This window comes from Miscanthus floridulus, chromosome 12 (genome assembly GCF_019320115.1).
Source record: "Miscanthus floridulus cultivar M001 chromosome 12, ASM1932011v1, whole genome shotgun sequence".
NCBI classification, from domain to species: domain Eukaryota; kingdom Viridiplantae; phylum Streptophyta; class Magnoliopsida; order Poales; family Poaceae; genus Miscanthus; species Miscanthus floridulus.
The window spans coordinates 73886041-73900906 of record NC_089591.1 but is presented as its reverse complement, the minus strand read 5'-3'; the positions used below and the strand labels follow the sequence as shown (position 1 = coordinate 73900906).

Here is a 14866-nt window from a genome sequence, read left to right as displayed (position 1 = left end):
GCACCCGTGTCGCTTGCATCTCCGTTTCCCACGCCCTCCATCGTTTCCCGCGCTCGCGTCGTCCAGATGCCTCGCCTTGCCAACACCACCTGCTCGCACACAGGGACTACACGTTTTCGCTCCGCTTCTGTGCATGTGCCTACTCCGTATCGCGCTCGCACCCCCGCCCATGGATGTGCGCCGTGTGACTCTGGCCATTCCATTCAAGGCTTGAAACATGAAAACACTTGCAACACCAAAAAAAACTTACTGCAACAGTATGAAATAGATAAAACATTTGAAACAAACACGTGCAACATCTGTGTGAAATATATGCAACCTCCCGATTAAACACTTGCAACATGCGTCTGAAATGGATGAAACATTTCAAACAAACACTTGCAACATCTGTGTGAAACATATGCAACGTCCAAATAAAACACTTGTAGCATACGTCTAAAAAACAGATAAACAATTAGAACAAATGCTTGCAACATTCATGTATAGCTATTGCAACATGTGCAGCATCCCGATCTATTTTTGCAACATCCATACGCAACACTTGCCTAACACCTCTAAAACACTTGAAACATACACTTGCAACATGCGCTTGTTCCTGTCGTGGTGTCTTCGGCCAACCGCGGGAGAAGATGTCCCGGCCGGCGACGACCTTTACCTGGTGGAGTCGGGGTGGTGGTGGCGCGGTGCGCCGTGGCTACGACATCGAGTGCGGAGTGGGGCGCGGCGGTGGATGCCCACGGCGCAAGGCGGAGTGGGGCAGTGCGGCCAGGTAGAGTGCCCGGGGCGGTGCATGATGGGTGCACGCGGGGAGATGGTCACGACGGTGAGGAAGAGTACGTGGCACGACGTGTCGTAGGATGGGGGCACACACGAGGAGATGGCCGAGGCAGCGAGATGCGAATTGGGACGACCGGATGGCCGCGCGGTGCCGTGAAGCATGTGATGGGCGTGCAGAGTGAGGAGATATTTTTAAGAGAGATGAACGAGACGTAGAGAGCAGACAGCCTGTTGGGCCGATAGCAGTAGAGCGCAGGCCCGTCAAGGGTCCAGGAGTGTCTGGGTGGAAGCATTATCGATGCATTACCGATGAAAGAAAGTTTAGACAAGATGGTCGGACAGTTACGGATGAGTAGTCTCGTGAGACGGTGGGAGATTAGACTATTCTATATCTAAATCTTTCACATATTCACATTCTTAATTAGTGTATCCATCCAAGAAATTAAAACTTCATTAAAATGATACAAGGGCACTATAAACTTTATTAGGCTACTATAAACTTTATTAGGCTACTATCTAAACTGATTTGATCAAATATAACCTTTTCTAGCAGCTTTCTATTCTCTCCCTGACTAATCGAAATAGGGTCTAAGACATGTTTATTAGATCAGCTATATTTTTTAGCAGCTTTTGATTAGCTCTAACTAATTGAAATAGGGTCTAAGGCATGCTTCTATTTAAATTTTGTCCAAGGCATTTTGCGTATGTTAAAAGTCAAACTTCATAACCTTTGACCAATAATTTGATAAGCCATGTTTAAGTATTGTAATAAAAACTTAGTAATATCAAATATACTATCTCATAATCATTAGTTCATAGTCACAAACAATATAACATAGAATAAACAAATGGTCAAAATAATTTAGAAAACCGTGTCACATGTCAGACTAAGCGTATCTCCACGAGCCTTTCTAAAATTTATTCTCTAAATCATCATTTGGAGAGTCATTTGAGTAAAAATCGTTTTCTATATCTTTATAGTCCTCAATAGCTTTTCTACATCTCAGTCCGCAGTCTAGAGACCCATCCTCGTTCTCCATCTTTAGCTAGCGAGAAATCCGGAATAAAGGATGTCTATATTTGGATATCTAATTGAAGAGAATGTTGGAGGATAATTTTTCACCAAAATCTATATTCCTGTAAATTAGAAAGAATATAAAGAGTCTCTTGAAGATGCGCTAAGCCTTATAAACCAATCTGGAGGTAGTACATATTGCCCAGGCACGTATATGGAACATGAAAAAAAAAGAGAATGTAAATAAAGAAGGGAAATAATAAGAACTTGTGAAAAAACAATGGGAGCATTTTTAGAACTTGTGCAGTGAAAAAAAAAATCATACCCATGGTCTTGAATAAGAGTTCTAAATATGATGATGATACACTTGTCATATATGTACCCTAATAAAGCACCATCTTTTTCTATGCTAAGTCTACCAAAAAAATCTCCTCCGCTGAGATAGCCTCCCTCTACATACACAAAAAAATATACCCAGAAAAATAACTCTTTACAAATGAACCATCCACGTTACTTCTGAGTCTTCTCTCTCGTTGCTCACTCCCATCTAACGATCAGGATCGCGCGTATCCCTTACGTCTCCCACTCCCGCGCCCAGCCACCTGCGGACCGCGTCCCACAGCCACGGTTCGATCCCTCGTGTTGTTTTTTCCGTCTCTTTTTCGCTCGAACGAGTGCAGAACCTCATCCACCTCGCCGATCGTCTCCCCCACGCCCAGTGATTAGAGTTTGAACCCTAACCGCCCAGCACCAAAGGAGTCGTCGCCGCCAGTGGGAGGGTCCGCCGCAGCCTTGGGAGTCACCCATCGCGGGGCCTCCTATAACACCCTCGGTGTTACACCATAAATCATTTACTAAAACATGTCATGAGCATCATGTTTATGTGTTAATGCATATGATAAAGTGTGTAGATCAATTTCTGTAACTCGAAACGATCGACAAAAATGCGAAACAAAAGTTGATTCAATAGTCATGTTATATCACTTAGGGTTTAAAACTAATTTTTATTGAACAAAAATACTATAAAACATGTATGTGACACCTTAATAAAGTTTGAAATGTGAGATTTGTAGATGACAATGAAATACTTGGTGTTGATAGATAATGTTAAGTACTATATTCAATAGCTTAAAAGTGCAACTAGAAATAGAAATCCATTTAACACAGAAAATTTCATGAACTTTTGAAAGGTTAGGCATTGTGATGTTTAGCAATTTTTGTAGAGAAATTGGGTTAAGGAGTAGGGTAGTATTATGGCTTATTTTAGTAGCCTAATATACCCTCTAAGGTATAGCAAAAGTGGTTTGGTGATTGGATCAACGGTTTAGACGTTTCGAATGCTTTAAAATTCGTGCACGACACTTGCTTCGGTTGCCTGGCCGAGTGTGCGCGGTCACCATCGTGCGGAGCCTTGGTGTCGCTGGGCTCGAACGCGCACTCGCGCACTACCGTGCGTGGTCGGCCGCGACTGCCCGTCCTGGCCGGCCGCAGTTGGCCGTCTGGCCTTGCCGTGTGGTGCTGCCGCCATCGCCGACCCGGTGCCCTGGCTGCCCTACCACATAGACGTCCTATCCCGCTGTCGCGCTGTGTTGTTGCCACTAGCCATGTTGTGCTGCGGGTCGCCAGCCGCTGCTGCTCCGCTGTCCCTACCGCTCTGCTACGATGTCACCGCTGCTAATACTGCGCTGTGATGTGCTCGTCCCCTCACTGCGCGCACGAGGGCTTGCCCCCTCCTCTGCTGCCCGCACCATCGCTTTGCCATTTATGGCGCAACAGCCCCGCAGGCAGTGCCGGTCAGTGGTGTGCGTGTGTTGTCCGTAGTAGCGATGCGCAGGTCGGCCGAATCGCGACGGATGCATCCTGCCAAGGCCGGTCACGTCGAGCTCCGGTTCTCTCTCTGCTCACTCCGCCATGGCCGATTGTGCCGCGCGAGTTAATACGGCTGCGAGGTGTCATCTCAGGTCGTGGTGTCGTGTCTCTGGCACCGCCATCAAGTCCTCTAGTTGACCGTCCCCACCCCGTCTTGAATGGTGCCTGACCGAGCTCCAATTTTGGAGTTTTGCCCCCGCCATAGTGCCATTAAGACCTAGCCCACCACCACCGTAGGCAGCCACCAGCTCACCGCCTCAAGCCAAATTGGCTGCACCACCCGACCTGCCTTGCACCCCTTCTCGCTGTGCGCACCTAAGCCGTACCCCTACGACTACCCTCGCGGTGCTGACGCGGCCATGCCATCGTGGCCCGCCATCTCGCTTGCCGCGCGCACGCGACCAGGCTTGCTCGGGGCGTCTCTGGCCAAGCCACCGCCACGGATAGGTGCGTGGTGAGTCGCTGATGCTCACCCACTGTTTCTATCATCTCTTTTATGCCAAGGCTCACCGAAACATGGTTGCCACCGCCGTAGGGTGCCCGTCGTCGTGGAGAGGCCATCCTACTACGTCTTGACTTGTCCAACCGCTGCCCGGAGTTGCACGTAAGCCCGTAGGTAAGGGTCGACCCCGTAGCTAGGTCTGCGTGGGTCCCAGTTGGCTGGCGTAGCGGCTCAGTGCCGGCTAGTGTGATGCCGGCGAGCGCAGAGGCGTTGGGGACCTCTTCGATGCGAAGACGAGAGAATACGAGAGCTTCCTTATAAAGTCACTGTCTATAGGAATAGTACGAGTAGTGCTTGCGCTAATGCCTGGTAACGCGAGGGCATTTTTGCAAGAGTGCCAACGCACGCCGGCTGCCCCCGTCGTGGGCCGGCTCGCATGGGCCGCATCCGCGCTGTGGGCCATGCTAGGCTCGTCGCCTTTTCTTTTTAAGCGAATTAGTTAAATGATTTTTTAATTATGTTTCTTAGCTGATCTTTGGTAAATCATATAAAATTATGTAGGTGTCCAAAAATTATGAAACTAATTTTGTTAGGTTCCTAAAATCATGACCTATCTGTTAATTTATTTTGTTCACTTAGTTTCATAGAATTTTCAAGAGTAGACTAATTAATTTGAAGCACTTAAAATGAGTAAAACATGAACTTGTAGGAATTATTGTGATGAATTGGTAGTAGTACTGGTCCTGAAATTTTTACAGCAGATTTCTAACATTATTAGGTGATCACTGTAATTTTTGTAGCTCCATAATAATTAGTTTGCTAAGGTAGCTAAATGAGCCATAGTTCGAAAATATATGTTAAAATCAATAAAATGTTGAAACACCTAGGGATTTTATAACTAAAACATTGTGGGGAATTAGCGCCTAGTTCGACAACTTGGATACGTGGTCTAGTACATTAGTCATTAGAAGAGTTGCGATTGCTGTTGAGTAATTACGTCTCTATGTTGCATCCACGAATATCATAATAGGGACAACGATCCAGAGTCGACTGAAGTAGCAGAGAAGATGGCGCATTGACAATCCTGTCAGTATGATGGAATGCTAACTTTTGATTATATCTTAGCCAGGCAAACCCCGGTGCATAACCCCTATTATTCTACACTTTATTTTATGCTTGTGCATTAAGTTTAAGGAGTTGAATGAAACCCACTTGCATATATATATCCTTATCCTATGAGTTTTTCTAGTATGACAGGATCGTGTATATTGCTATGCTACATGACTCCGGTAGAAGTCGAGTGATTGCCTGTCACTCGCGAGAGATATGAAATATATTATTGTTACTGTTATCGTGTTACTATCACATGTAATATGTATGGATAATAATTGAAGACCGAGCGGGACCATACTTTGGATTTGGATTTGGACTTGGTTAGGTAACCGAGCGAGGCTCTGGGTGCATTTTCCTGCCTGTGTCAATTGAGGACCGTCCATTGCAGTGGATTTTAGTCAGGTCATAAACTTATTATCCTGAGCACATGCTTACTTATGAGAGTGGGAAGACTCATTGCTCTCTTGTGGGTTTCGGCTCTTTTTTTGGACCGACTGATTGAAGGCGGGGATGATGGAGGTCTAAGCACCACACTGAGTTCGGGACTCAGGTGTGGAGGCTTGGAGTCCAATTTTGGACGAGGACCTAGACCCCTTGATAGGAGAGTGGTGGGTTAGTCATGCATGTGCCTAGGGTATAAGCGAGGCGTGTGTTTCGAGGTACTCAGCTAGAATATATTGGTTCACGAATCGTCGTGTAATATGGTACGACTTGTCTAGATCTAACACCGTAGTAAGAACTAGAACATGAAAGATGGTAAAATGATTCTGATTACTTACCACCTGCTTGAAAGTAGCATAGGTGCTTACATAGAATGGTTAGTTAATGAACTAATGATGACTACTAATAAAATTGAATATAAGGATGCACGTTTAGTAATGCTCCTACATATACAATAAATCCACAAGTCAGATAGCCTTGCATATCCTTGGAGTCTTTTTCTTGCAGAGTACAATTGAGTACTCAAGGTTTATTCTACCCTGTTGCAGGTGACAGGTGGATGCTAGAGCTGACACTTGTGTGCGGGAACCTTCTGATGGCCTCAGCGAGGATTTTCTTCACGTTGCGGACATAGATTTTATTTGAAACTTCCACCAAAATGTTTTACAATAGAAAAACTTATAACCTGTTATGATGTATATAACGGATCATCATGTTAATGTTTAACTTATCATTTAATGATTTTATTTTTGCTGAAACTCTGATAACATAGTTATATTCCGCTGTTATAAACAATAAATATTATACTTTGATGTTGCATGGAAAGTGATGTAAGAAATGGCTAAAATGTTATAAACTTTATTATTTCATTTCTGATCCTATTGAAAAATGTGAATTTTCGAGTTCTCCCATGAAATATGCTCGACAGAACTGGCTGATGTACTTCAGAGTGCTTAGTGTAGTTTCTGCCACACCTCCTGCCGCTGACACATGGAGATGCCCGGGGCTGGCCGCGCGCCACCCGCGGGCGTAGGGCCGCACGAGGGAGGTGCAGCGCTGGGCCAGGCTCCAACCGCCGAGAGCCAGCCGGCCGCCGCCGCGGCAAGCTCGATGAGTTCCGTGTCCGCGAGATCGTCGCCGACGCCATCGACATCGAGCGCGAGTTCGTCTGCGACGCGGCTCCCCGTCGCGCTGGTTGGAATGAACGGCGGGCTCATGAGCCAGTACATCGAGTTCGTCGCCGACCGCATGGCGCTCGGGCACAAGAAAATGTACGACGTCGCCAACCCCTTCGACTGGATGGAGCTCATCTCACTGCAGGGCAAGACCAACTTGTTATGGGCCTCCTTAGCTATGGTAGTGGTAGTGGGCCGTCCTGTGTCTTGGGCCAAGCCCAGTGTCTGTAAGCGGCCGGTGGTTTATAAACCGGTGACGCGGTAGAGAGAAGGTTAACGAAGAACAGATCTCATTTCTCCTGTAACGAACTCATAACGGTTGTTACCGAGCTCCCCAACCCACGGAATCCAGCCGTGTTCCCTCTATTCTTCCCCGATTCATGCTAATCCCAGTCTCAATTCCCCTTCATCTATCCTAGATCGTAACAATTTGGTATCGAGAGATCGGTTGATTGGGGGAATTTTTTTTCGCATCTCTGGCGCCGAAGAAGCGAAATCCTCCGAGATACCAGTTGGAGATGGCCGCCACCGTCGAGTACTTGAAGGCGACCATGGAATCCATGGCGGCCCAGCTCAAGGGCTTCCAGGAGATGATGGCGACATCCCTCGACAAGCTGAGCGCGCTCGAGGAATGGCGCGTCACCGCGGAGGAGTCCATGGGCACGCTGCTTCAGCGCTCCACGGAGACGACGACGAGGATGGACGAGACGGCGGCGCGAATCAAGAGCCTGGAGTTCCGACCTCCTCCGCCGCCCCCGCCTCCACCTCCGATCCAGCGGCAGCATCCTCATCCGCCGCCACCGCCGCATACACCTACGGCGGGGATCGACCTCAACGTCGCGCCAGGGGCTTCGTCAAGTGCGACGCCACCTCGCGTAGACTCGCCCATGGGCCCGGCGCGGGCGGAGGTGTGCTCGGCCACCCTCCGCCTCGCATCGTCCACCGTACACCCGCGGGCTTTGCTCTTCCCATTCATACTGCAGAGGCTTCATCTTCCCATCATCCGCCATTCCCTAAAATGGAGTTCCCTAAGTTTGACGGCTCTAATCCGCGTTTATGGTGGGATCAATGCGAGGTCTACTTCGAGGTGTACGCGGTCGAAGAGATGATGAAGACACGTTTCGCATCGCTCAACTTCAAGGGCTCTGCGGCTACCTGGCTGCAAACTGTCGAACGCCGCGGGCGGATTGCGGATTGGTCCAAGCTCTGTGATATCGTGATGGCCAAGTACGACTATCAGATCCTTCTGCGGCAGTTGGATTCCTTGAAGCAAACATCATCGGTGCTCGAGTATCAGGCTGCCTTCGAGAAGCTCGCTCATGGTATTGTGCTCTACAATCCTGCCATCGATGATACCTTCTTCGTTACCCGATTTGTCAGTGGGCTCAGGCAAGACATCCGAGTTCCTCTCATGCTTCATCGTCCGGGTGATGTTGATACGGCCAGTGCCTTGGCGCTTATCTAGGAGCAAGAATTGAGTCAGGTCAAGGGGAAGAGCTCTGGGCGGGATTTCACCAGAGAGACCCCGAAGCACGCTATGGTAACTGACAAGGCGGTAACCCAAGCCAAGGTGCCACAGGCTGATGGCGATGACAAGTTAGCTTCTCTGAAGGCCTTTCGGCGCCGCAATGGTCTCTGTTTCAAATGCGGTGAGAAGTGGAATCCCGGTCATAAGTGTCCTACTCATGTATCTCTGCATGTTCTAGAGGAGATCTTGGATGCAATGCAGATTCATGAGTTATCTGACGAAACTGATGTTGAAGTTCAGACACCAGCCGAGGAGCAGGCAGTGTTGACAGTGGATCCATCTCCAAATCCACCAAGCAGCCCTAGGCAAACTCTAAAGCTGTTGGCTCAGATTGGAAAACATTCAGTTCTCATGTTGGTGGACTCTGGTAGCATTGGTACTTTTGTCAGCGATCAGCTGGTCAAGCATCTGAAGATTCAGATAGTTTCCTGTCAGGCCAGCACATTCAGGGCTGCTGATGGTAGTATTATGTTGTGCAATCAGAAGGTCCCAGTGTTAACCTGGTCAATCCAGACCTTCAAGACAGAAACCAAAGTACTGCCACTCAGATGCTATGATCTTATTCTTGGAGAGGACTGGCTAGAGGAACACAGTCCTATGACAGTTGATTACAAGCTCAAAACCATGGAGGTAACTTGTGATGGGCAACAGGTGCAGTTGCAGGGAGTAGTGGATGATACTTCCAGCTGCATACCTATTTCTCAGGAGAAACTGGCTGGCCTGTTAAGAAAAGGAGCAATATGTCACTGCATACAAATGACAGTGCCCACAATGGAAGAATGGATTCCTTCAGTATGTAGTATTGATACCTCTGAATCTGTTGAGACCCCACCAGCAGTCTCAGAACTCATTCAGCAGTTTGATCATCTTTTTGCTGAGCCCAAGACCCTGCCCCCCAGAAGAACAGCAGATCATCAAATACCTCTTATACCAGGGGCTCAGCCAGTTAAGGTGAGGCCTTACAAATACTCCCATTCAGAAAACTAAGATTGAGCTGCAACTGCAACAAATGTTAGCACAGGGTGTCATCAGGCCTAGCACTAGTGCCTTTGCATCACCAGTTCTATTGGTTAGGAAGAAAGATGGGAGTTGGCGTTTTTGCATTGATTACAGACACCTCAATGCTATCACTGTTAAGCACAGACATCCAATGCCTGTAGTGGATGAACTACTGGATGAGTTAGCTGGTGCTAGATGGTTTACAAAGTTAGATTTTCGCTCTGGGTACCACCAAATTTGCATGGCTGCTGGGGAAGAGCACAAAACAGCATTTAGAACACATCATGGCTTATTTGAGTTTTTGGTGATGCCATTTGGTCTGACAAATGCACCAGCAACATTTCAAAGTTTTATGAATAAGATTTTTGCTACCTTGCTCAGAAAAGGAGTATTGGTATTTATGGATGACATACTTGTTTACTCTGCAACATTAGAAGAACATGTTCAGTTGCTCAAGCAAGTATTCAGTATTCTTGAGAAGCATCAGTTTCTGATCAAGAGAAGTAAATGTTCATTTGCAAAGACCTCTGTTGACTACTTGGGACATGTCATTTCTGCAAATGGAGTAGCAACAGATCCATCCAAGGTTATTGCAGTTCAACACTGGCCTACTCCATCCAATGTCAAACAACTGAGAGGATTTCTAGGCCTAACAGGATATTATAGAAGGTTTATCAGACACTATGGTATGATAACCAAGCCACTTACTGAGTTGCTCAAGAAGAATGTTCAGTTCAGTTGGACTGCTACAGCTGATGAAGCATTTCAGCTTCTAAAGCAACAGCTAACTCAGGCTCCTGTGTTACAAGTTCCAGACTTCAACAAGCAGTTGTAGTTGAGACAGATGCTAGTGATTATGGCATTGGGGCTGTATTGATGCAGGAACAACACCCTGTTGCTTATCTCAGTAAGTCATTGGGACCCAGGAACCAAGCTCTGTCTGTGTATGAAAAGGAGTACTTAGCAATTCTTCTAGCTATTGATAAATGGAGACCATATTTGCAGCATCAGCCATTTATCATCAAGACTGATCACAGCAGTCTGCAATACATCACTGACCAAAGGGTGTCTACAAAGTTACAACAAAAAGCTCTCATCAAATTAATGGATCTGCAGTACACTATTCAGTACAAGAAAGGGGCAACTAATATGGCTGCAGATGCCTTGTCAAGATATATTTCGAATGATGAACTTACTGCTGTCTCTGAATGTGTACCAACATGGATTCAGAAGCTCAAAGAGGGGTATGAGGATGATCCAGAAACACAACAGCTGTTAACTGAACTGGCAATTACAGGTTCTCTGAACAATGGGGTCATTAGACTACATGGGAGAGTTTGGGTTGGAAACAATACCACTGCTCAGCAGCATATTTTGACTGCACTGCATGATAGTGGATTGGGGGGCCATTTTGGTATTACAGCTACTTATATCAGAGTGAAGCAATTATTTGCTTGGCCAGGCTTGAAACAGATGGTCACAACATTTGTGAACCAGTGTCAGACATGTCAGCAAGCTAAGACTGAGAGGATCAAGTCTCCTGGCCTGTTAGAACCCTTGCCAATACCATCTCAGGCATGGGAAATTGTGAGCATGGATTTCATAGAAGGACTGCCACAATCTGACAGGCACAATGCTTTGTTAGTGGTTGTGGACAAATTTACTAAGTATGGGCATTTTCTACCACTAACTCACCCCTTTACAGCATTGACAGTGGCACAGCTGTTCATGGATAATGTGTACAAGCTTCATGGGCTACCCAAGGCCATTATTTCAGATAGGAATCGAGTGTTCACTAGTGCAGTTTGGCAAGAGCTGTTCAGACTGTCTGACACAAAGCTTCTGATGAGTTCGGCCTATCATCCACAAACTGATGGCCAAACTGAATGCCTGAATCAGTGTGTTGAAGCCTTCCTTCGCTGCACAGTTCACTCATGCCCCAAGAAGTGGAGTAAGTGGATCTCTGTTGCTGAATTCTGGTACAATACCTCAACACATTCAGCTTTGGGGAAGTCACCATTTGAGGTTCTCTATGGCTACTCACCCCGACAGTTGGGTATTGCTAATCTTCAATTGAGCTCTGTGCCGGATTTGGAACAGTGGCTCCAGGAGCGCGAGTTGCTGTCAGAGTTGATCAAGCAGCAGTTAGCACGTGCTCAATAACGAATGAAGGCCCAAGCGGATAAGCATCGTACTGAGCGTGAATTCAATGAAGGCGATTCAGTATTCTTGAAGTTGCAGCCTTATATTCAGACATCGGTGGCTTCCAGGACAAATCAGAAACTTTCCTTTCGTTTCTTTGGGCCATTCAAGATCCTCCAGCGCGTGGGCAAGGTAGCATACCGGTTGGATCTCCCAGCTGACTCCCGCATACATCCTGTTGTTCATGTCTCACAGCTCAAGAAGCATGTACCAGCGACAACAGTGGTCAGTGATGACTTATCCTCAGTCTGTCAGGATCCAACTCAGGAGCTGCAGCCTCATCGAGTTATCAAGGTGCGAACCATTAACCACGGAGCTCATGCTGTACCACAGTTGATGATTCAGTGGTCTGGTCTACCTGATGCTATGGCTACCTGGGAGGATGAGCATGTGCTTCGTCAGAAGTTTCCCAAGTTTACAGCTTGAGGTCAAGCTGGAATTCAAGACCGGGGGAGTGTTATGGGCCTCCTTAGCTATGGTAGTGGTAGTGGGCCGTCCTGTGTCTTGGGCCAAGCCCAGTGTCTGTAAGCGGCCGGTGGTTTATAAACCGGTGACGCGGTAGAGAGAAGGTTAACGAAGAACAGATCTCATTTCTCCTGTAACGAACTCATAACGGTTGTTACCGAGTTCCCCAACCCACGGAATCCAGCCGTGTTCCCTCTGTTCTTCCTCGATTCATGCTAATCCCAGTCTCAATTCCCCTTCATCGTAACACTACTTCTTTTAGAAACTGTGTCTAGGGGTACCCAAAGGCGTCCGTAATGTCCATCCTTAGCGGCGGCGCTGCTGCAAACCATATCTTCAGCATCGAAGTGGACTTCTTAGTTGACATTTGTGATTGCGCGTTTAATTTATTGCTCCGATAATCGGATAAGTCATAACCTTATTGTGCTTTTTCTTGCATTCTAGATGTAGTAGAGGTAATTAGTGTTCTGGAGATGCAAGATGGTGTTTCAGTTGCTGTGTTATTAGGCCCTGTTCGTCTGATAATAACATCTCAATACAACGGTTGTTCTTAAGTTGCTGCACTCATGGTGTCTGACGCAATGCCTGTGACTGAATACACTTACCCGTACAGAGATTCTAGCTGTACATGAAACTATAAATTTTAGCAATTTCTGCAACTCTAGAATTTAGCACTTGATATTATGTCTGGAATATTGGGTCATGCTTCCTCCATTGTTTCATCCAAATAGGAAATGCAGTACTGTTTCGCTTTGATCTTGCGAGTAAATAGTTCATTTTTCATGTCGTGTGTGCAGATTAGTTGACCCAGAGGATGTGGTGCAAAATTACTGGATATTGAGAGGCCCATCACGGTTTGTCCTGCTCCTCTCTTCTGTTCTTTTTTCTCCTCTTTTTCGTGGTGTTGTTTACCCTCTGTGCACAGTTTGCAGTTTGAAGCAACGGTAGCCGTGGGAATTTCAAAATGATTTAGAAACAAGGCAACTAAGTATTAGCCATTGGGATCCTTAATTACTTCATGCATCACATAGCTCCTTTTGTCGAATTTGATACAATATTTGTGCAGCAGGATCCATATAGTTCTGAGCCTGTAAACTTCCCTCTTGCTCTATATTAGGATGCATCATGGTCTGACAAATTCTACATGTATTATCACTCACCTTTGCAAACTTTCCACTCGTCAGATTTCAAAAAAATGACATTGTGTCCAATTGTATGTTGCTTAGTAAGAATCCTGAAGAATTGCAGCATTATAGTTTTGTCTTTGTGCTAATTGTTTAGTGAATGTACGGCATGCAAATCTTGGATGATAATACAAAAAACACTGGTCTGATCACATACACGAATCCCCATCGCCGTTTCTCATGAATGCCTGAACTAACCTGTTACATACAACCTCTGTTCTGAACTGCTTATACCGACAGATGGTGGATATCTTTTCATGGTCTCATACCAACAAGTTAGGGTGAAATTTCACACAAGAACCTTGATTGTTGGTGGCAGCCTGCTAAAATTTACGAGCAGTGTGTCGGCTATGCGGGTGCCTTCAGTTGTCCCCAAGATTGCCAGTTTTGAATTTTTGTGTCTTGGCATTTAAATCTGAATTTCTGAATGAGATAGCAGGTTTAGAACACTTTTTTGGTCCGAAATCCAACAACATAAAGGTTCTTTTTTCTGAACTGCTTCAATGTTTGCCATCTAATACTGTACCTTTGTAATGCAACTATACTGCATTTCCTTTGCGACGGAACTAGCGCCCAAACGTTCGGCGCGAGCACACGTCCGGAGGCCACTTGGGACCATCCGATTGAGATAACAGGAGTTGTCCAAATCTCATCGAATAAAACAACGACGGAAATAAAGCGGACCTATCCGATGCAATAGAATGAGCGTGCCCCCATGTCTGAAAACGAGTGCGCCCCCGCGTGCGGCCCGTCCCACGCTACGCCGCCATGCCTCGTCGCGTCGCCATCCCCTGCTGTGCCGCCATGCCACGTCGCATCGCCATCCCCGCCGTGCTGCCATCCCCTACGCGCCCATTGCCCTCCGCGATATCCCCACTGTGCTCCATCACCCGAATGTCCAATGAGAAAATTTCCATCGGAAGATCTGTTGCAACAATGTGAGATGCAACATCAGAAGTATTACTTGTTCACAACATCAGAACAAGTCTACTGCAACATCAGAACAAAGCTACTGCTACTGCAATAAGAGATGCAAGATTAGAAAAAAAGAGACTAATGCAACAAAGAAATATTACTTCAGAGCATGGCTACTGCAACAACAGAATAAAGCGCAATGCGAGAAGCAACATCAGAAAAATAGACTAATGCAACAAAGAAATATTACTTGTTGCAACATCAAAACAAAGCTACTGCAATGCGAGGTGTAACATCAGAAACAAAAAAAAAGAGACTAATGCAACAATGAAATATTACTTGTTGCAACAGCAGAACAAGGCTACTGCAACATCAAATTCATTCAGCAGCAACATGAAAAGCGTTGCCTTCATAAAAAGTCAGCCGGCGAGGAAGAAGGGGGCCGGCGGATGAGCAGCCACGTGGCCACGCGCGTAGCCCGGCTTGGTGATGAGGGCCAGGTGTAGGCGGAGGCGTGGGGCAGCGGCCGGCGTGGTGGCCATGCGCGCAGCTCGGCTCGGTGACGAGTGCCAGACCTAGGCGGGGGCGAGGCAGCAGGCGGCGGGGTGTGCGGAGCAGCGGCCGGCGGGGGTAGGCACGGGCGCGCGAGGCAGCAGGCGGCAGTGGAATCTCACGGCCTCGGCGGTCACGGCATGAGCAGATAAGGGAGTGGGGGCTCACGGGATGGGATAAGGGAGCGGG

The 14866-nt window shown here is 47.0% G+C and overlaps 1 protein-coding gene across 1 annotated transcript; it reads left to right on the top strand.

The window, feature by feature from the left end:
* Positions 1–11525: 11525 nt before the first annotated feature.
* Positions 11526–11987, top strand: LOC136496132 (uncharacterized). The gene has a single exon (XM_066491839.1). The coding sequence runs from the start codon at positions 11526–11528 to the stop codon at positions 11985–11987; it is 462 nt and encodes a 153-aa protein (XP_066347936.1).
* Positions 11988–14866: the final 2879 nt, after the last annotated feature.

What these genes read in the sequence shown, in the direction of transcription:
- LOC136496132 (XM_066491839.1), top strand. Translation starts at nt 11,526, where the DNA reads ATGAAGGCCCAAGCGGATAAGCATCGTACTGAGCGTGAATTCAATGAA.